The sequence below is a fragment of the Austrofundulus limnaeus genome, unplaced genomic scaffold (genome assembly GCF_001266775.1).
Source record: "Austrofundulus limnaeus strain Quisiro unplaced genomic scaffold, Austrofundulus_limnaeus-1.0 Scaffold5, whole genome shotgun sequence".
Taxonomy (NCBI): Eukaryota; Metazoa; Chordata; class Actinopteri; order Cyprinodontiformes; family Rivulidae; genus Austrofundulus; species Austrofundulus limnaeus.
This window is the reverse complement of record NW_013952407.1, coordinates 22,246-45,475: the sequence shown is the minus strand read 5'-3', so window position 1 is coordinate 45,475 and position 23,230 is coordinate 22,246. Positions and strand designations below refer to the sequence as shown.

The following is a 23,230-nucleotide window of genomic DNA, read 5'->3' as shown; positions in this document are numbered from 1 at the left end:
CCTGAATGTGTTTTTATGTTTTAATGCCACAAACCTAATTAACTATTTAACTGTCTTTGTTCAATTCATTTCAAATTCAAAAATACTTTATTGATCCCAGAGGAAAATTTGGTAATCACTTGAATGAGTATAAATATTAAATTTTACGCAAAACATGAGCTGTTTTTTTATTTTTTTAATCAGAAACGGTGAGCAGATTTACATTTTAGACCAGTGGTTCCCAACCTTTATAGACTTGTGTACCCCCTGAGCCATTTTGTCATCAGTGAAACGTAATGTTGATTCTCCAACTATAATGTCCAACTATAATGTACTACAACTGATTATTAAATGAAAATTATTTAACTCCCTAAAACGTTTAATTCTCAGGCATTTTATTCTTTTAAACTCAAATTAAACATAAAGATATATATGTTGCCTTGAAAGTGAATAAGTAATTAAATAAATAAACCAGGTAATGGCAGGTGAAGGAAGCAGCAGCGTCCAAAATAGGTCAGAAACTCGTCTAAATTAGCTAATTCCGTGAGATTCTGCATTTTTTACTGTTTTTTTTTGTGTCAGTTCCGTGATTCCGTCTGCATTTTCCACATTGCAAAAATCATAGGGCCCTGTATATCTGTCCTATTTTTATTTATTTATTTTTACACACCTGGGAAATTTTATACTCGCGTACCCATGACTGCACTGTTTTAGGCTTTAAAATAAGGCAAAGTGTTTCATATTACGAAGTGTAAATATCCAACTGGCTTTCAGCTCTAGTTATGATAAGAATAAATTGCTAAATGTTTACTTCTTTTAATCCTATCAAAAATCTAAAAGAATAAATGCACAAAATTTAATTAAAAAGTTCCTACTTTAGAAAACCTTTAAACTTTAATGACATTTTATTTTTATTTTTTGTAGTTTTGACTTTATAAAATGTAACTTTGTAATGAAACTTTTTCTAGGAAATCAGTAATTAGTTTTTTTTATTGTGGGCGTACCTTTATAAAGTAATCACAACATTCTGATTTCAGCAGATTTTCTCCTTTTTTTGTATTTTTCTGGGAAGCATCGCTTGTCAAAAACAATTTACGAAGCTAATAAAAAAAGGTCAAGCATACCAAGTTTACACTTTATAACAAAAAACTGCAGTTTGTGTTGTTTATTTTTCTTCACAAGGACATTTTCCAGAGTCTGTGGCTGTAAACACTCGAGGTCTGACAGTTTATGAGGCTTTCACTAAATTTGTCATGAAGCTGACAACATGTCAGAAACCTGAGTGGCATCATGACCTCCTGTTAGAACAGATGCTTCTTCAGATATTCTGGGCTTTTCATCACATATTGACACTTTGAGATGCCCTTTTAGCCAATCACAAAAAGCCCAGAATAGATGGTTGTTGTTAGTCATTGCCAGTGAAGGATCAGCTGTGAGCTGCCAAAGATCTCATCCTCCTCATCCTCTTTCTTTCCTTTTTTTTTTTCCTGAGGCCAAGTCCAGACTGGCTCTTCATCCCATATGTGGTGTCAAAAAGTGTGGAGGGCAGGCTTCCAGATAAGTGAAACTTTCTAATCTGATGGCCACAGAGAAGCTGTTTCCTCACACAGCTTCTGTCAGAGCTGGAAGGAAGCAGCTGCAGTCACACAGCCGTCACATCCACAGGGTGTTTGGTTCAAATTTTAACAGAACGCAAGCAGAGAAACACAAGATCCACTCTAAAATAACTGTTACYCTCATCGATATTTTACTTACAGGGTCGATGATAAACGTTGCGGAGCTCAAGTATCGTGTTTTAGTTGCATAAAGTCGAGCGAATAAACAAAAAATATTTGTGTTTGGATCGTTTACAGCCATAAAGAGACAAAACTGCAGCAGTGACTGGGAATGGAATGAAATAAAATAAAATGTTTACTTAAATTAAATAAATATACTAGTTGAAGGGTTCCAAACTTAAAGCAGAACCAAGCTGGACACACAGTAAATGCCGAAGCTGTTGCCTGTGGCTCATCGTGGTTATCATGGTGACAGCACACTTGTGTCTGTCGCTCCCTGACTGCCAGGTTAAAGAGGAGCAGACTGAAAATAGGACTCGGACAAACGATCGCCGTGCAAAAACTATAAGTTTAGATTTTAAAATGTCTTTAACCATGAGTGTCAGAAGAGTGACGGTCACAGAATTTTATTTTTATGTTTCTAAATAATAAAAAAAACAACTTACATCACCAGTTTTGAAGAAAATACTTTGAGCTAAAATATAACAGAATTTGTGAAGTGTTGGTGGTTCTCTCACCAACACTAAGAGGGATTTGAAATATATATATATATATATATATATATATATATTATACTGTAATTAAAGGAGACACTGGGTGAAAGAAGACAAATTTCCACCTAATGATATTTTTCTCTCTGCCGTTCTTTGGGGTTCAAAGGGAATGAAAGTTCAGCTGTTGTTTTGTTGCCTCRCTCCCTGATGCAACTCTTTCACCTTCCTCCTCTGGGTCCAGTTGTTCAAAAGGTTGAATCTGGATTTTGAAATCTCATGTTTTTGCTGTCCATGGATCTAATAATCTGTCTGACTTTAACCCCAGTTCAAAGAAAAGATGGATTTTATCAGTCTTATTGTGAACCTATTTTTCAAGATTAACAAATCTGGATTAGTGAGCGCTCGAAATTAGACGTCATATCACTGAAGGCTAGAAAACCCAGCAGAGCTGCCTGCTTAAGATCAAAGTATATTTATTTAAAGAAACAAACAGGTAATAAACACCCTATATTTTATTATCTTAGAATAGAATAGAATAGAATAGAATAGAATAGAATAGAATAGAATAGAATAGAAACAGCCTTTATTGTCCCACGCGAGGAAATTCAGGTGTAGTAGCAGCAGCAGGTACATACAGGAAAAATAATAGAATTAGCAGCAAAAATAATAGAATTAAAGATAGTAACAACAGAAATAAACATGGATCAAAATAAAAATAATAATTACCGGACTATCAAGGTGAAATTACATTTAAAAAAATGAAAGTAAAAGCAAACTACTGTGCAGAAAGATACAAAATTACAGGATATAACAGTCACGACAGACTCGTGACCAATCCTAACATATCTGCTACATATAGGGTGGATTTCAGGAACATGTGATTTAGAATAAATTCCAACTTATCAAATAAACAGCATTCATCATGTAGATTTAAATTTATTTATTGATTTCTTTTTAACCCAATTTTCAAACCATCCAGGTGAAACCATAAACTACTTTACACCACAGACCTGTAAGGTAGAAATAAAATAATCTTCTCAGCAGCTGTGAAAATCAGAGAAACAAAAACTATTTGAGCTTTAATTGGAAATGTAATGTTTTATTAATTGATATTAACATTATGCTTTAACCTAACTTCGGTGAACCATCGGTAACCTTGAGATATTTCTCCTGAAAGCAACGTTTCAGACTTTTTATTTTTATTTGTATGTTTCAAGGTCAACAATTAAATTTTAAAATTAGGTTTTAAATTTTAAACACATGAAATTTATTTTGCTTCTTTTTTTTTCTGTAGTAGATATGTTAGGGCTGGGCAAGAGAGAGTGAAAATAGGGTGTTTATTTATTTTTATTTTTTTAAATACAGTAAATATATTTTGATAGACCCGATGTTGGCTAATCCACCTGTTTTACATGGTTACCTTCAGCTCTTGTTATCTGGATTTGGTCACTTTGAAAAGTTGGATCTAGATGAGATTAATCCAATAAAATATTTCTTTGAGCAACTGGATTACAAGACCACATAACACTGATCTCCAGGCTAGCTTTAAGCTTTAGCTTTGAAGTAATAATTTGTGAGTAAATCTTCACACAAACATCGTTTGGATTCAGGAACATTTCTGCCCGTTTTCTTGACTGAAACTGACAGGCTCACAGATGTCACTCCTCTTCCTTCAGGCGAATAAAAACCTCAGAGAGCACCTGCAGCTCTCTGCTTAACATCTGTTTACTGTTTACAGTTAGGGCCATATATATTTGGACAGAGACAACATTTTTCTAATTTTGGTTCTAGACATGACCACAATGAATTTTAAACAAAACAATTCAGATGCAGTTGAAGTTCAGAATTTCAGCTTTAATTCAGTGGGTTGAACAAAATGATTGCATAAAAATGTGAGGAACTAAAGCATCTTTTAAACACAATCCCTTCAATTCAGAGGCTCAAAAGTAATTGGACAGATCAAGTAATTGTAAATAAAATGTTCATTTCTGCTTGGTTGAAAAGCCTTTGTTGGCAATGACTGCCTGAAGTCTTGAACTCATGGACATCACCAGACGCTGTGTTTCCTCCTTTTTAATGCTCTGCCAGGCCTTCACTATGGCAGTTTTCAGTTGCTGTTTGTTTGTGGGCCTTTCTGTCTGAAGTTTAGTCTTTAACAAGTGAAATGKTCAATTAGGTTGAGATCAGGTGACTGACTTGGCCATTCAAGAATATTCCACTTCTTTGCTTTAATAAACTCCTGGGTTGCTTTGGCTTTATGTTTTGGGTCACTGTCCTTCTGTAGTATGAAACACAGTCCAATCAGTTTGGCTGCATTTGGCTGGATCTGAGCACACAGTATGGCTCTGAACACCTCAGAATTCATTCTTTCCATCATTCTGGTAGAGGTTGATCTTGGTTTCATCTGTCCAAAGAATGTTCTTCCATAACTATGGTGGCTTTTTTAGATGTTTTTAGCAAAGTCCAGTCTAGCCTTTTTATTCTTGATGCTTATGCGTGTCTTGCAGCYTGCAGTGAACCCTCTGTATTTACTTTCATGCAGTCTTCTCTTTATGGTAGATTTGGATATTGATACTTTTACCTCCTGGAGAGTGTTGTTCACTTGGATGGCTGTTGTGAAGGGGTTTCTCTTCACCATGGAGATTATTCTGCCATCATCCACCACTGTTGTCTTCCGTGGATGCCCAGGTCTTTTTGCATTGATGAGCTCACCAGTGCTTTCTTTCTTTCTCAGGATGTACCAAACTGTAGATTTTGCCACTCCTAATATTGTAACAATTTCTAGGATGTTTTTTTTTCTGTTTCTGCTGCTTAAGGATGGCTTGTTTCACCTGCATGGAGAGCTCCTTTGACCGCATGTTTACTTCACAGCAAAACCTTCCAAATGCAAGCACCACACCTCAAATCAACTCCAGGCATTTTATCTGCTTCATTGAGAATGACATAAGGAAGGGATTGCCCACATCTGTCCATGAAATAGCCTTGGAGTCAATTGTCCAATTACTTTTGGTCCCTTTAAAAACAGYGTGGCACATGTTAAGGAGCTGAAACTCCTAAACCCTTCATCCATTTTTAATGTGCATACTCTCAAATGAAAGCTGAGTGTCTGGACTTTATGTCCATGTACATTATATAACTGTAACTTGAATAAGTTTCAGTAAACAGGTTAAAAAGACAAAATTAGTGTCAGTATCCAAATATATATGGACCTAACTGTATTTATACGGTTTTACCTGTTTTCTCAAGCTCTTTTATTTCCAGCCTACATCTAAACAACCATCATAATAAGAATAAATATATCCTCTAAAACCAGCTGATAGTAAAAGAGACGGAGATGAAGTTTGGGTTTATTTGCATCCCCACAGATCTGCACATGTTAAACAATCCACAGGTGTGGACTTTAATCTCAYCTGTTTGATTTGATTTGATTTATTGATTTAAKAMGAAAAGATTACTAAAAATCAAGCCTGACTTAGCATAATTGCTGTTTTACAGCAGGTTCCTGTTCTGCAGCACATAAACAGTCAGAAATACAGCATCACAATCACATCATTATACACCATAGACARAAAGACAATTAGTAATTAGATTTTACCAAACAGAGGTTAGTAAGTGTCTAAAAGGATTGCAGGAGTTAAATGTGACATTCTGTAGAGCTGCTCTGGAATGATGACAGCATTAAAAACCCTCCTGACGTTTAAAGAGTGGTTGATCTGAAGTGTTTGGTCATTCCACACTCGGCCCCGCTTCAGGAGGTCCCTGTTGTGTCTTATGTTCCTGTTTCCTCCTGGTTCTGTTGGTTCAGATAAGACCTCCACCCTGCATGATGCTGCCGTCGTCGAGTTGTTTTTGTTTTTTAACCATCCTTTTGCTTCTTGAAATACAAAAAGGCTTTTTTTGTTGTTTTTCTGCTTTGATGAGCTTTTCCTCTGTGCTCTTTCAGATGGAGGTTGAGAGAATCATTCAGTTTCAGATAATTAGCTTTGCTGTGTACAACTCTTATTATAATCTATGGTTAATTTTGCAGACAGGCCTGCTATTATTTTGTGAACATAATTAGTTTGTTCGGTTTTAAAGTTAAGATGTCAGAGGTAGATGCTGGAAATCCCTAATGAGATAACTGATTTAATGTGAGAACAAACCGTTTTTTTTAACAGTTTTTAACAGTTTAAAAGGTTTCTGAAGCTAAAAAAGAGAGAGAGAAAAAAGCTTTAGTTTGGAGTGGCTTGGTGCAGGTCACTTGTCTGAAAAGCCTGAAATTAGCAGGGAGCTGGACGTCTGCAGTGCAGGTGACTGACGGGTACAAACCAGAGTCCGTCTGCTGACGTCTGATGCCTCAGGCTGCAAGAAGTCCCAGGTGTGATGGAGGCGGGCAGAGTCATAAAACACACACCTCCCTGCCACCGCTCATTACCTGTGATGAGCCGCCGAGCAGCCGAACAAAACTAATATCAGAAAATCAACAAAAAAAAACTTAAATCCTGATCTGTTGAGTAATATTCTGTGAAACATTTTCTATTTAATAAAATGCGTCTAGGTCACCTTACAAACATTTAAAATCTGTTTCAACTGAAAAGCTGAGACCTTCTGGAGAAATAGTTTTAGTTTTATTATTTTTAGTTTTATTGCTCTGCTTTCACACAAAAAGAAGTGATAAATATTATAGCAGGATCTCCCTGCATGATGGCACAAACACTCAACTTAAGTGCAGCAGTGGGTTTGAATGAGTTGTGTGGAAGTGTGTATTTATAGATGTGAAACCAGACCGACAGTCTGAGGCAGGTCAGGTGGCGTCACTGAGCCAATCACAAGTAAGTAATCTGAMGTGTGTAAGATGTAAGACTATGTTGTTTGGGGTGGGGATAAAGAATTGTTAATTAAAGGGGGCATATCATGCAAAATCCATGTTTTTACCCGTTTCTTTATTTTCTATGACGTTTTATGAAATATTARATCAAATTATTTGCAACAGAACTGCCAAATAAGGTCTGGACTTACCAYTTTGGTGGTCTTCATTCTCTTGTTCTGGGTCAGACTCTGGCTCCAACATGTAAGGCTGGATGGACAAGTCTTCCCTTGTTGGCATTTTTTACTTCATTTGTAAATAAAACGTTTCACTGCAGCTAAATAGTCATAAACCCCTCTATAATACTGGAATGGACCGGTCTGGAAGCTGGGCAGGGTTTGAAGCGCCCCATTTGGATTTAAAGACACAGCTTCAAAACGAGTTGATCTGAGAAATATATATGTGATAAAAATTGAAAAAGTTCCCAAATTGTATTAAAACCCATTTTATTAAGCAAAAAATACAAATGTTTTTATTTCTTTACCAATTTGAGCAAAGTTTGTAGTATTTGCTTAATATAATGGGAATGRGAAAAAGAAGAATTTYAAAGCAGGATGTGTCTCCATTAAATCTGTGATGTTTCTGGCTCACTTCAGTCATGCCAGCCTCTTTTTTTTCTGCCGTTTTTCATGAGCTTAACTCATATTTGGGTCAGCTTTTCTCTGCCTCACACCTGCTTCTAGCTCGGTTCTTAGCACCTACCGGACCGAGGTCCAGCTGAAGGTTTGACAGCAGCCTTTCAATCATGAGTTCATTCTTATTATGCCCACTTGATTCTGTTTGGGTCAGGGCGCCTTAACGCCAGCAATCATCAGTGGAGAGACAGGATACAAGAATTGAACCATCAACCTTCTTGCTGTGAGGCAGCAGCTCTAACCACTGCTCCATCAATTCAAAAAGCCAATTTGGAATAAATGTAGAGTTTTCTGCTTCATGGAAATATCTCTACAAAAAAATGTTATCACTCCTAATCTCTCCTGCCCTGTCACGCCTCTCAGGCATCTGTGCCTTTGCCCTTTCCTCTCCAGAGCCAAAAACAGACATCAGCCACAGGTGGTCTCTGTGCTTTATRGGCTCTGACACACATGTTTCGCCTTAAGAGCTCGGCYAGACAATTAAAAATTCATTAGYGCAGTGAAATGAGAGAGGATGAAACAGAAATAGGACAAATAATGCMTAACCTTGCTGTGGCTCTAAAGTTCTCTGACCTATCATATATGATAGGTCTGACGCTGGAGGCGGTGTGTGTGTGTTTGTGTGTTTTAGTGTGTGTCGGGGTTTGAAACTTTTAGGGGCTTTTTTGGCCACTTGCTTTTTCAGCCTCTTTGATACAACTAGATGAGCCGTGTGAGACCTGCGCAGCATCTCCAAGGATTTGCGCAGATGTAAATTTTTCTGACTAACAAATAACCATCAAGAAAGTTTTTTGCGTATTTGCAAATGAGTTTTTTTTTTCTGTGCCTGCCCGTCACCAAACATGTTGATCYCTGGTAGAAACTGTAAAACAGCACCTGATTTCCTGGTCCTCAAGTCAGAATTTGGCATTTCTGTTCCATAACTCAGTTGATGTCATGGTAATACCACTAATGAGGCTCTGTTTATCTTAATTACTGCCCATGACAGTATAAGGTGTTGGCTGTTATTTATAGTCAACAGTAAATTTTGTAAACCACAGAAAACTATATTGTTTTCAAACTAAACACATTTCATAGAAGCAGATCAGTTTGTATTTTGGAAATTGGGAAAACAAGCAAAGGTGTAAAATCAAGAATTTTTTCAAACACACATTGAAGCTAACACAACTTCAGGTCTGAGTTTTACCCTCACTTCCTCATACGTGACGTTAAAATCGGAGAGACTGAGGTTAATTTTCACAAATTCAAACGCCGCTGACCTGAAACCTCGAACAGAACGAGTACTTAAAGTTTGCATTATAAAAAGGAAAGTTCCAATAAACAAATCCATCCCAGTTACAAGCTTACAAGCAACAAATAAGAAGTGCCGACTCAGTATTTTTTCCCATTTTGATTTTATTTTTGATGCACAAAAAACCTCATGTTTGAGTATAAATGCAATTAATATTTACYTTTGTAACTGAAATTAAAATAAGATAAATTCTTTTTTTTTTCATTATTATTTGTCACATTTCAATTGTGGAATTTAAGAGTTTAAATTGGTAAATTGAAATAAATGTTTAGCTTTCAGAGTCCAGACATTATAGTGTCTTTAGATGACCTCTGTTAACACATCTATTCTGATGCTCAACATCTAAGTCCCAGTTGTTCGGAACTGAATAAATCCTGAGATTTTCTTTTGTACTTCTAAATTAAAGACATTTTGGTGCTCATCTGAGGAGATTTCTTTACTCAAACTGAAATTAAACCCCGTAATTTTTAGTTTGAATTGAGGAAACGACTAGGATGAGAAGCAAAACACTTAATAAATAAAAAATAACAAAAAGAAGTTCAGTTGCCTTGATTTAAAAGTCTTAGGATTTAAACTTCCCGTTCTATTTCCAATAAGATCATCTTGTWAGCTGAGATGGGACAGAGTTTCATCATGGTGTGATAATTCACTCCTGTATCATKAGATGGCAAATTCAAAAATATGAGTTTTTATTTTCCTGCAGTACATTTGGATTTTCTTTAGTAAGCATTATCAAATGGTTGTTTAAAGAATTTATTCCTTTGGTCATAATCAAATAGCTTAAACTCCGTTTAAAATGAAAATAAGGGAAGCAGACATGAAATAATCAGAACACCCATTTTTATTTAAAACAATCTTTTTTTGTTAAATAACATTAAAATTCAGGGTCAGTCTCAGTTCCATCTCCAAATAAATTCCTGATCCACTCCAACAGTTAAATAAAATCCTGAAAATTAACCCCGTAATAAAAAAAACTAGTCTTTCACATCTTGGTTTTATCCAGGACAGATTCCCTTACAAGCTGCTGAAAGAATGAAACTATTTTCTGCTCTGAACTCCTCTGACTGTGTTTGAGGAGCTGCTGTTATTCGTCGTCTGTGCCTTCACACCTAGCTGTCCCTTTGTGGTTGAAACTCCCAGAAAGCAGGTTTGAAGAAGGCCGCGTGTTTTTATACGCTCTGCAAACACGAGGCGGAATTGTTCCCAAGAAAGATGTAAATAACATTTTAATCGATTCAAATTACGCACGTACGCTTGTCGAAACCGGTCCTCAGGTCTTCTCGCTATGTGGGGGCGACTGCTCTCTTTGAAAGAGCAGGGTCACGCCCTTTCTGAAGCGGTGGTCCCTGACGCTGTAGATTACGACGTTACAGCAACTGTTTCCTGTCAGGATCCAGAAGGCAAAAAAGGAGAAGTTACACCAGGTGTACCCCACCACGTTCCCCAGCACGAAAACCGCTATGGGGGAGAAGGACGCCGTGAAGGCGAACGTCAGTATGCCGATGGTCTTCGCGGCCTTGATGTCCGAGAAGGAAGGCCTGTGGGAGCATCCCCTCCCRCCTCCGTCACTCAGACTCCCCTCTGAGAGCAGCTTGCGTTTRCGTGTGTACCGTCGAATGCTGGTGAACGACACAATGTTGACCGCTAACGTGCCGCCCAGGAGCGTGAAGTCGAAAGCTGGGAAAAGCAGCAGAATGTTGGCGTCCGACGGGAGCTGACCTCCAAACAGCAGCGGGGTGTAGTTGCACATGCGGCTGCACACGTTGTACTCCAGAGTGAAGTTGTGGCTGAAGACGAGAGGAGCCAGAGCCAGCAGGAAGCTGGACGACCAGGAGAGGAGGATGAGGAACAGCGTTCGTTTCCTTGTCACCAACGTGTCCTTGTGCAGAGGCCGCAGGATGGCCACGCTGCGCTCCAGGGTCATCAGGAAGATGGTGCTGATGGAGACGAACGTGCACCCGGCAAAGACCGGACCAATCAGCATGCAGGGTTGCCAAGAGCCAGATGGTCCGACAAGCGAGGAGGAGGAGGCTGCTGGTGCAATGGTGCTGCTCTGGTACCAAATGGGAGGAGTACTGGTCACCATCAGAGAGACCTCAGTGTAGACGGAGAACGGAACCACGACGACTCCAACCATCATGTCTGCAACGGCCAAAGACACTTTAACAGGAGAAGAAAAGAGGGATACAATCAGCGTGCACTGTTAATATCTTTAAACATTTTGTATTTGAGTTTAAAAAGTAAAAGTCTAAACTGGCTTTAAGACTTGGACCATATTTAAAAACACTTTATTACTACACCTTATTTAGCCTTACCTAATCATTAATAAATGGTTAATTAACACTGAAAACATCATTAATTAAGGATATTCAAATGTAATAAGCTATAAGTGAACACAATTATTAAAAATTTACCCATAAAATCCTTTTCCTCGCATTCTACCCCTCTCTGTTCTGGTGTTCCACAAGGTTCTGTCCTCCCCCCCCCCCCCTTTATCATTTACCTCCTTCCACTTGGAAATATTTTTGTAAACATAAAATCCAATTCCACTGTTATGCAGATGACACTCTGCTCTATCTATCCACAACCCCTACTGCCACTCTCCCACCCACCTCACTTTCTGACTGCCTGTATGATATCAGTTCCTGGTTCACAAGCAACTTCCACATATAGCTGCTCTGCTGTCCAGAATTTGGGTTTTATTTTRGATAATGCCTTTAAATTAGACAAACAGATAACCCAGTTGTAAAACAAGTTTTTTTTCTCAACTACGTGTTATTGCCAATGTTAAGTCATATTTCCTCATCAAAGACCTTGAAAAAGTGATTCATGCTCTTATTACAACTCGGTTGGATTATTACAATGCTCTATTCGCTAGTTTAGAGCAAACTTCTCTGTGTTACTTTCAGGCTGCAGCAGCTTGTCTTTTAACTGGTCCTAAAAATATCTCTGGATTGATAGGATAGATTTTAAGATTTTACTGCTTACTTTTAGAATTCCAATAGATCTGGCCTTATTATATCTTTGGGATTTCCTTAACACCCACACTTCAGTCAGATCACATTGGCCATCCAGCCAGTTTCTCCTAGATGTTCCTATATCTAAGCTAAATTTATGAGGTAATGGGCAGGGGCGGAGCTAGACATTTTTGAATGGGGTGGCCAATGTGGGTTTTAGGGGGCACCTGCAAATAAATAAATTACTCTAGATTATAAAATTCAAGCTGGCCTCCAAAACTAACCTCAAATCGGTCTAATTTATCTGTTTTAAGAAATACTAAGCTATAATTTTGTGTGATTGTAGCTAAGAATGATTTAAAAACATGATTGTTAGTCCCAACTAAGATAACTGCTAATGCTAACGCTAATTATGTAAAGGCCTACAATTTAGCCATTTTTAAACACACTTAAAAATTTGAGCAGTAGCCGAGAAAATCTTTTAACAAAATCTGAATTCAAATATAAAATCTAAGATGGCTGCCAAAGCTAATTTCAAATGGCTTAAAACTCAGCCATTTTTAGAAAGACTGATTTGAAATTTGGTGTGGTGGTAGCCAAGAGTAATCCCCATGACATACCTCAGCTAGTAAAAAAATGTTTCTCACTGTATGCTCATCTTTGATGGGTTGCACGATTCCACCGCTGGCACCTGCTACCCTGGCCACCCCTCTGGGTCCACCCCTGTTGATTGAGCTTTTGCAGTTTCTGCCCCAAACCTGTAAAATGGTTTACTTTTTTGCATTTGGACCACTGAGACCAGCAAGATTTTTAAATCTGCTTAAGACCCATCTTTGCCTCTTGGCTTTTGTTTCTGGTAGAGTTTGAGATTCCTTTAGAACTGATGGTTTTATGTTGTATTTCTGAATTTTATATTAATTTTGAACATTTCTGTCTCTTTGTTGTTTTATCTCTTCATTTAGCTGAATTGTGAAGCACTTTGGTCAACTTATTGTTTTTCTGTGCTATATAAATAAATTGACAATGACACATCCTTTATTAATGATGTATTTAAGGTTAAATAACCATTTATTGATGATTAGGTAAGGCTAAAACAGTGCTACCAAAAAAAGTTACCTTTTAAGTATCCCTGCGGTGTTCTTGACTGCCTCGTTTGCACAAACACTGTGAGCGTGATGACATTTCCAACCACAATAGCAAAGGCCAGGCTGACCATGAAAGCCACAGCGAGGGTGCGATTGATGAGGCCACAGCAGCAGAGGGTGCAGAGTGGCGGCAGCGGCAGCGTCTGGCCCGGCCCGTGTCCTGCCGGAGAGGCTGTGGTCAGGTTAGATTGGCCGTCGGCGGTCTCCAGCAGAGCCGCTGTGCCTCCTGAGATGTTGGCGTTGGGAAGGAAAGCAGACATGACCTAGACTTGGTGAAATCCCTGCGTCGCGTCGGTGGGAAGGTGGCTCAGGAAACCATGTTCTGGACTGGAAGACGACAAAGTTCAGTTTAATAATAAAGTACATGCAGAGGACATTGCATGTAAAACTAAAGTGATAGCTTATTTCTTAAAGTGGTCTAAGCAGATCAGGACCAAAGTGGACCTGGACTAGAAAAAAACAGACATTTTCAGAGATGAAGTGACAGTTCATATCTTTTGAACTATAGAAACAGAGTCTAAATTTCCCCTTTAACTTGTCCTCAGTTTATTTGACCTTTAATATTCATTGGTTATAAGTGGTGGAGCGATTTCTAAAAAGCTTTCATCAGGAAAACCGTTTGAAGCTCTGCAGTGAAGGAGACTAAATGTAATATTTTGTCATTTTAATCTGTTCAGCGTGAGCGTGACAAATTCAAAAGCAAATGCTATCAAAGCACAATTAAAATAATAAATATATTTGTTGCTGTTTGAAAAGTTTCTTGTGCATTTTGTCTCTGCACAGATGGTAATGTTCAGCAAATAAATTGAAAGATGTGACTTTAAAACCAAAGCTGGCAGATAAATCTCTCCATCGTCTGTGCTGTTTGCTGGAGAGCATGAAAGTTCCCACGTCGAAGAATAAAACAATAACAGAGATGAACAGAAATAAATCAGAGCAAAAACCAAATGGATGTTGAAGTGAGATTGGATGCAGGGGAGCAAATTTAGCTGTGAGTCTCAGATTCTTTTTCTTTTTTCTTATTGGATGAGTTCAATATATAAATTTGCAAATCTGAAAAAAAACTTTTACTGAGTAAAATAATAAAGCTCATATAATATAAATACATTTGTATTAATTATTAAATGTAGAGACTTTTGCGTGTCTCCATTCAAGGAAGGACCATCATCTTAATTGCTTGAAAATTTGTAGAAATCCTCTTAAATGAACTGTTTTTCTGAGGACATGAAAGCAAATAAAACATGCCTAATTTTTTTTATTTATTTATTTTTGTCAAATAAATCTTCCTAGTGGATCAGTAAGTAGGGGGTTTAACTTTTAGCAGCTTTTAAACCTCAATTTCAAAAWTTTTTTGTGTAAATAAAAACAGACTGCAATGATTTTCAACTAAATTAATTTCATTCATGATTTAAATTAAACTTTCAGGAACTAATCTTTGGATGTAAAACTGTCTGACCTTTGGAGCAAACTCAATTTAAGACAGATCCTGAAGTGCCTCAGCATCGTTACAAGAAGTTTGACAATGCTATCATCAAAATGAGCTGATACTAAATATTTCATGTTTTAAGATATTTAGGATAAGAAAGCTTTGGAGAACAGAGGGAATAAATTAGTTTTTATTTCTCACTTATTTTCAACAAGGGTGGAGCCAGAGGGCCACCCCAAAGTGATTGACAAGAGGGGTGGGGTTTGCTTGTGGCATTTCAAAGATGGACACACAATGAGAAGCATTTTTTACTAGCTGAGGAAGGTTATGGGGATTTCTCGTAGCTACCACCGCACCACATTTCAGCTCGTATTTCTAAAAATGGCTGAGTTGTAACCATTTGAAATTAGCTTTGGCAGCCATCTTGGATTTTGTATTTGAAATCAGATTTTGTAAAAGATTTTCTCAGCTTCTAATCTAATTTTTAAGTGTGTGTTTAAAAATGGCTAAATTGTAGGCCTTTATGAAACTAGCATTATATAACAATCATGTTTTTTTTTATTATTCTTAGCTACAATTACACAACTTTTCAGCTCAATATTTCTTTAAAAAAGCTAAGTTAGAGCCATTTAGCATGTTAGCTGCAGAGGCCATCTTGAATTTTGAAATCTAGAGTAGTTTTGTTTATTTTTTGTATGTGCCCCCCTGAAAACCACCTTGGCCACCCCATGCAAAAAATGTCTAGCTCTGCCCCTGCTTTTCAACTGTTTAACTTGTTTGAAATAAACTAACTCAGTAAAAAGTGTAACAAAAACAGGTTGCAGCTGGACTCCTGTGTTTTTATAAACATTTAGACCATTTACCATGAAATATTTTATAGCCTCAAAGCAAATGACTGAGACCTTTTTGTTTTTAGTATAAGTTGTTTTTGTGTGTGTTCTGCAGCATCTGTGCCTTTTTGTTCTGGCTTTAGCATATCTGCACCCAACAGACCAGCTCTCATTATAAGTGGTCTTGAAATGAACACATGAATGGGACTCTGTCGTCACCTCAGATGAGAACACAAAGAGACTGTGTCCACTGACTCGCTGATTGCCCAATTGATTGATCTCGTTTTCTGTAGCCTCTGGGTTTGATTTGCATCCCATCACAGCCACATTCAGAGAAGGCAGCATGAAATTCTCCATATTTATGATAAAAATACGATCCATTCTCCCTCTTGTCATCCACACAGAGTCTTTTAGTCAAGCTCAGACATGCTGAAAGAAATAAGCTGCAGCGTTTGAACATTCTCTCTGTGAAATGAGGTTTTTGTTTTGGGGTCTTAAAAAACATTTCTGAACTTTTTTCTGTAAAATGTTAAAGCTTAAATTGCTGACGGCCCAACAAGGGAATAACACGTTTATTCATCACGTTTCTGAGAATTATCTTTGTAGTCCTGCTGAATACTTCACTACGTCAGTGAGTTACCTGTGCTTGTGTGCCAGCTGGTGGTGAAATTAAACAACTAAAAGCAGCTCCTCCAATTCAAAGTTCAAAATTCATGCAGTTTATTCCTGTTTCTTCTCAGCAACATACATTCACTTTTTTTTTTTAATAAACTGATTTTTGCTCCACGGCTCAGTTCAGCTGACAAACATTCAGGCAACAAGGACAGAAACTCGTCACGTTGTGCGATCAAGGTCAGAGCTTTACAAGAGATGGTTTTAAATATTAACGCTGTGAAAGGATCTCCTGAAACACTTCGAGTGGGTGAATGTGGAGAGGGGACGGTTTGACGTCAAACGTATTGGAGCCTCTGTCTCTGATTCAGCTTTCTATGAATGTCAGACGTGATCAATGATTCATGCAAGGATGTAAAAACGGTATATAGCATGAAAGTAAATCTCTAAAAACCATACAGGTCAAATCTAAATCTCTTATCAGCAGCTTTGAGCTTCCTGACAAAACCGTTCCTTCATCACTGCACAGGTGCTGAAATGAAAACGATAATTAGTTTTTTGAGAGGACAGACGATGAGACTCATTGAAGGGGGTTGCCCTGACTGAAGATGACAGGCGGAAGTCTTACCTGCAGCAAGACCTCAGGCCAGTGACACACACACACACACACACACACACACACACTGTCAGTATGCAGCTGAGAGGGTCCACACTATGGTATGGGGGGGTGTCAAAATAAGATCTTAAACCAGGGGTCTGCAACTTTTACGATCAAAAGAGCCATTTCTGCTGCTTGTCTCACTAATAAAATGTGTCCAGAGCAGCAACACAAGCTACAACTGTGATTATCAACTGGTGGTCCGTGGGCCTTTTCGAGGCCTTTTTGGGAACCTTTACGGCCAGTGGAGGTGACTTTAAAAAACTAAAACATATATTGTGAATTGTATTATTTATTATTAGTTTTACACATCAGGGCAAATGAAAAGAACAGATTCATGTAAACAAGAATTTCATTTTTTTTCTAATTCTTATTATCATGTAGTCTTCTAATACTTTACAGGTGATTCTGATGGATGTGAGAGAAAGATCATAGAAAGAGGTTGGATTACTTAAGTAAACAACAAGCTAGCATGAGCTAACGTTTTACTTTTTGTATCGGTATTGATCAAATATTTGCATACAAATTGATTTCTGTTGTAGGTATAAAAAATATTCTGTTATGTTTGGTCACATTTTCAAAGAGCCACTGCAGAGGAACCAAAGAATCACATGTGGCCCCAGAGCCGCAGGTTGCAGACCCCTGTCTTAAACAAAGCAACGTCCTGAAAATTATCATGATCCCATACTCCCTGAAACAGCTGCACAGAATGAAACATGTTTGTCCACTTTATTAAGTCCAACTGTTCATTTGTTCATTGACACAAACAACTAATAAGATGGCAGCAAATCAGTTCATTTAGGCTTTAAGATGTGATGAAGATGACTTACTGAAGTTCAGACTCAGAATCAGGATGAGGAAGAAAGAGGATTTTATCTTTGAGTGAGGTTGTTGGTCTGAGTGCTTCAGAAACTGATGCTCAAAAGGGATTTTCAAGAACAACTATACGGTAAACTAAAATTAGCAAAGAGCCACTAAAAGCTAAATGAATAACAAAAACGTAGAGAAAACCTAAATTTGGTAAAACAATATCTAAAAGACCAAGTTTGCAAAATTGTAGCTGCAATTAAAATGAGCTTAACTGCATGTAAAAACTGAAAATAACAAAAATCGTAGCTAACAGTTAAAATTTACAGAGCCCGCGAGGGGACATGGGAGATTTTTTTTTCTTTTGCGTTCCCACGTAATAGTATTGTGTTACCTCGCAATACCTTTTGCGTTCCCTCGCAAAAGTAGTTCATCACTGTTGTGCCTGCCGGTTTATTTACAAACTCACATGTTCACCATTAGCGAGTTAGCCTACTGCTTCAGCTTCAGAATGAATATATCACACAGCCACGCATGGAAGTACATCATATGCCGATATTTTAACACAGTGCAGCCACACAACATCATTGTCAATTTCAAGAACTGTGGCGACACATCCTGTTTTGGTAATCGGATATTTCAAAATAAAAGTCTGATTTAATTCAGTTCATATACAAAACAAACGTTTGAGAGGGAACGCAAAACAGTATTGCGAGGGAACGCAAAAGTATTGTGAGGGAACACAAAGGTATTGCGTGGGAACGCAAAAGACCCCCCCCCCCATGTCCCCTCGGGGGCTCCGTAAAAATTAGCATAACAGCCACTAAAATGTAGATTTTAATTGCTGATAGCAGCAAAACTTTGCTAAATTGTTGCTAAATGATCAAAACTGTATTTAAAAGAAAACATTTTCAAAACAGTAGCTTAACGCTAGAATTAGCATGTCAGTAAAAAGCTAAAAGGAGCCTAGCAAAACAAAAATAGCGCGTGTGCTCAGTGAAATTGAGTGTTTTTTAAAAGACTGGGGATTTTTGTTTGTAAATAAAAAACAATGTATAAAAGTTCCACATCCTGAAATCACAGCACGTTCTTCCAGGCCGAACACAAAGTATGAGGAGGTAATAAGTGCAGAAGCTAAAAGCAGAAAAACATTTTAAAAAAACGTGTGTGAATGCTGAGTCAGCGTTTTCACTGTTAATAGTGCGCTCTAATAAAATCTGACCTCTTCAGTCAGATTTCTCCTCTCGTATTGTAAAAACTACAGTTTGTTTGTTTGTCTGCTCATGAAGTGAATCTGCTCTGACAGGACTCTGTCCCTGACTGACACCTTCAGGCATCTGGAGGAGGACTGCTGGGGCCCGGTCAGGGTTCTCAGACCCGGGTCAGGATTCTCCAACCAGGTCACTTCACACACAAACACACACACGCAGCAGTAACCACAGTAGACAGGTCATCTCTGAACAGCCAGAAGCTCCAAGCTGCTGCAGCACATCTGCAGAATTTCACTTTTCTCCTCACATCTGAAGCCTCTGCTCCGTCTTTGTTTTTCCTCATTGTTGTCAGACAAATGAACATCTGACATATATCAATGCACACAGGCAGAAAGACCACATGCAATTCATTTCCAGGTTTTGACTAAAGACTCATTAAGATGAGATTATTTTATTTCAAAACTCTGGCATAAATGTAGCGAGTGACATGCATTCTTTTAAAGAATGTAAAGTCTTCACATTTATTTGTTTATGTTGGATTGTCACTTTTAATTAGATCATTTTGTTCTTACAATAACATCTGTACATTTCACCTGTGGCAAAGTGWTGAATCATTTAAAGCAAAAGAAAAACCAACTAAGTCAGTCATTAGTAGATTTTTATTCCCCAGTTATTTGCAGCAAACATGGATTGAACTCAACCTGATGTGTTTTATGTATCTTTACTTTAAAATGTCAGTAAAGATTGTTCCCTCCTGTTGGTTCTGTACGCAGGACATTTTGTCCCTGAACCTGATTTAAACGCAGCTTTGTTTATTGTTTACCACATTTATGTATACATGTCCTTTCACTCAACYACTGAACTCAATTTACTGAACAGGAATTAAACCAACAACCTAACTAATAAATGTACAAATCTGAGCTTGTAGTTCTGCTGGTGTAACAGTCTCTACCTGTTTACTGGCTTTAGCTTTTAGCAGCGGTTTAGCTAAATGTAGTTTTTAGCTATGGTTTAGCTCTGGATTGTAGCTGTTAGCATTTAGCTACAGTGATTTTTAGTCTTTGCTTCTGTTTGTTTTAATTTGTAATATTCATTTTCAGGAAGTTCAGTAAAGTCACTCAGATTTTTCCATTTCATTTTTGAGAAACAAACATTTTTTTCTTTTTTTATTTATTTAAAATCGTTCTATCATTAAAAGTGTTTAGAATAAATTATTATTTAGTCCATTTGGTTTTATCAAACTCTTCCTGCACACTTTTATTTTTAATATAAATCAATGAATTAAAAATGTCAGTTGTGTTTGGCAAAAATAAATTACTTGAAAAACCTGCTAAGAGGATGCAGCTCTAAATCATAAATTATTAGTTAGTGAGAACATTTTGGTACCGATTTTTTTTTTGAGAAAGTATAACTAAATATTATTTCTTAATAACTGCTGTGCAGCCAAATAATTAAAATGTAACACATCATGGGAACACCCAGTGTGTCACTGTAGATCTAATATTATAGCTATAAAAGGCATATATTGAGAGTATGTGGTCACTTCTAGCAGAATAACATCATTTAGGAGCACTAACAGTGAGTACACACTATGAATGTGCAAATAAAATCAAAATATTAAAAGTAAAACTCATTAATGCTCAAAGTTTGAAATAAATGAGTGAAACTGGAATAAAAAAGCAGCTGTTAAATCCACCAGACTGGATCCTCCTACCTGGTTTTCACTCTTGGAGGTAGAAGAAAAGATTAGCAACAGAATCCAGTTTTGAAACGTCGCCTGAGTAAAAGTTAAATCCAGTTCAGCGCAGAAGAAAACCTGGAGCTTTCCTCGTCATGGTTTCTCCTCCTGAGCCTGACTCCAGCTGTGCTTCAGCCTCTGCCTCTCCTGCTTCTGAGAGCTGAACCTCCAGCATCCCCCCTCCTCCTRTTCCTCTTCCTCCTCKTCATCATCACACTCTCTTCCCCRGGAGCTTCAAGGTAAAACCCACAGTAGCGTTTTACTCTTCTTCTTTTCCTCCCACGGTTCTGACGAGCATCCCTGCCTCCTTTCATCTTCAAACGTCTGCCGGGTTTCACAACTCTTACGAACAAGAGYCGCTTCGTTTTATTCTTTTCACTCGTTTGTCCTCAAGCTTCATTCACTTTTTACCTTTTACTTCTCACATGTTCAAACAGAGAAACATGWTTTCTGTTTAATATCTATTCATTCTTAATTAAAAAAACAAGGGAATGAAGAGAAGAAGGAGAAAAAGAGGTCAAGTTAAAGATGAGGTGCACACAGATTCTTTTTTTTTTTTTGGGTGGGGGTTGCAGTGATAACCTTTTGTAAATGTGAAAAGCTCCAGTGATAACAGTCACACCCGTCTTGTTTTGTTCAACAGAAACAACAAGATTCATAGAGCATCTTGTTCTCAAATCTGACAGGAAGTCATTATAATTCAAGATGGCTGCCACAGCCAATTAACACACAATACACAGAAAACAAACACAAAAATGGTGGAAACCTGGTCAGTTTTACAGATTTATTGTATTATTTTTTATTGTTATCTCAGATATTAGAAGATTTGTTGTTGTTGTGGTACCTGAAACTGATCTGAGCTCCAAAACCTTTGTTTATATTTTAACTTTTAGCATCTGTAGATCTATAAAATCTATCCGGTTCAAGATGGCTGCCAGCACTGATCAACCTTAACTAACCCAAAAAAAATCTGTACAACTCAGTCAGTTTTACAGATTTAGAGTTAAAACCTGAGGTGGTAGTAGCTCTGAGTCTGACGACTCACGATATGGAGACATTTTTTCTAAGGTTTAACCAAAACTAGAGAATTTGCATTTCCTGTTAAAATGCAGTGTAAAAGCGCACTGAAAGATGTTTTTGCTGAAAGCTGCTAAAGAAGCTGAAAATGTTTAATAACAAAACTGTTAATGTGAGTTCAATTTGAAAAGATGGTATTTGCTGAAAATAGGAAAAATGTGAAAAATCTATAGAAAGAAATGTGATGAAAAAGCTGAAAAGAGTGGAAATGTAAAAAAGCAGAAACAAGCTTAGTAGACAGAAGATAAAAGGACAATAATAAAGCTCACATTACCAAAAGAAAAGAAAAGAAAAGCTTCCATTTGTGGAAAAATAGCTAAAAAAACTGAAAAAAGCTGAAAAAGCTAAAACGAGTACAGAGAAGCTCATTCAGAAGCAATAAACCTGAGATTAAAATGTAAATTCAGCCTTACGCTGAAACAGAAAACACATGCTGAGTTACATAAGTTTCCCCTCCAGGCTTTTTGTAAACCTGCCAGGTAAATAACTACAGGACATGTTGTAGGGAAAAGGGTCACACTGTTRGTCTGACTCTCTCGACGTGACCTGACTTTTAGTTCAGATCACATCGAGGGCAAGAAGCTTCTGATGGTCCTGGAGCCAAAGAGCAGCGCATAAATTCTATTACTGATAAAAAAAAAAACAAACAAACCAGGAAACATTTAGCAGAATATCCAGTGACTCAAGGGGGTCTACATGATGACGACACTGAGTCATCTCAGGAATTCAGACCACCTTCACACTAAGATCACATTATGTTGAAAATGACAAAGTTGCAGCTGTTTTGGTCAAACCTTTTAAAGGGTTTGACATCAATAWTTAAAGGGGAKATATCCTGCAAAATCCACTTTTTTAGCTGTTAAATACATTTTGTTGTAGACTTGGAGTCTCTGCAGAAAAGTTGATTTTAGTCTCTTCTGGCAAAGATATCATTAGATAATGTTTGGGTCAAATTATTCAGCCTGTTCAGTTTTCTCTGTTTTCTATGATGTTTTCTGAGCTATTACYTCAAATTAWTTGTGACAGAATTACCAAACAAGGTCTGGACTTACCAAATACAATTTCCTCATCTTAATTCTCCTGTGGTTCTGGGTCAGACTCTGATTCTGGGTCAGACTCTGGTTCTGGGTCAGACTCTGGTTCTGGGTCAGCCTCTGGCTCCAACATGTAAGGCTGGATGGACAAGTCTTCTGTTGCTGACATATTTTAATTAAATTGTAAAAAAAAAAAAAGTTTCTGCAAGCTAAGAACCACTCTTGTCTTTCAAACTGGAGTGGACCGATCAGGAAGCCGGAGGGGGGCGGGGCTTAAAGCATCTTAAAGGAACAGTAACAAAAAAAGCTGCTTTGAAACACACATCAGAAAAGTGGTGAAAGAGGAGCTGATAAAGTTCTAAAGTTAGAATAAGGCYGAATTCCTACCAAAGCATTTTCACTTTACAAAGACCCAAACTGAAGSATTTAAATGTGAAAAGGAAGGATTTAAAAGCATCACATGTCTACTTTAAGATGAATGTCTAATGATTATGCATGTTCTATTAAAATCTATGGTTCATGAGATTTTTTGCTAACAGGTCAAAACACAAAGGCACAGACAGACKGACAATAATAAATACATTTACAATACCAGGCTACTATTATAATGTTTTAAAAATGTGATTCTCATGCATGAACATGAAATACACTCACCGGCCACTTTATTAGGTACACCACGCTAGTAAGGGGTTGGACCCCCTTTTGCCTTCAGAAC

At 37.5% G+C, this 23,230-nt stretch overlaps 1 protein-coding gene across 3 annotated transcripts; it reads right to left on the bottom strand.

Annotated features, from left to right (window-relative positions):
• Positions 1-9,843: 9,843 nt before the first annotated feature.
• Positions 9,844-22,562, bottom strand: LOC106530312 (trace amine-associated receptor 13c). 3 transcript variants are annotated; one of them, XM_014025917.1, is made up of 3 exons: positions 22,534-22,562; positions 13,094-13,449; positions 9,844-11,180 (listed from the first exon to the last, which is right to left on the bottom strand). In XM_014025917.1, the coding sequence occupies exons 2-3, from the start codon at positions 13,380-13,382 to the stop codon at positions 10,291-10,293; spliced, it is 1,179 nt and encodes a 392-aa protein (XP_013881371.1). In that variant the 5' UTR covers positions 13,383-13,449; positions 22,534-22,562; the 3' UTR covers positions 9,844-10,290. The 3 variants fall into 3 exon arrangements, with proteins under 3 accessions (XP_013881371.1, XP_013881376.1, XP_013881368.1); XM_014025922.1 differs by lacking the exon at positions 22,534-22,562 and adding an exon at positions 20,381-21,168; XM_014025914.1 differs by lacking the exon at positions 22,534-22,562 and having other exon boundaries at positions 13,094-13,639.
• Between the last annotated feature and the right edge of the window lie 668 nt (positions 22,563-23,230).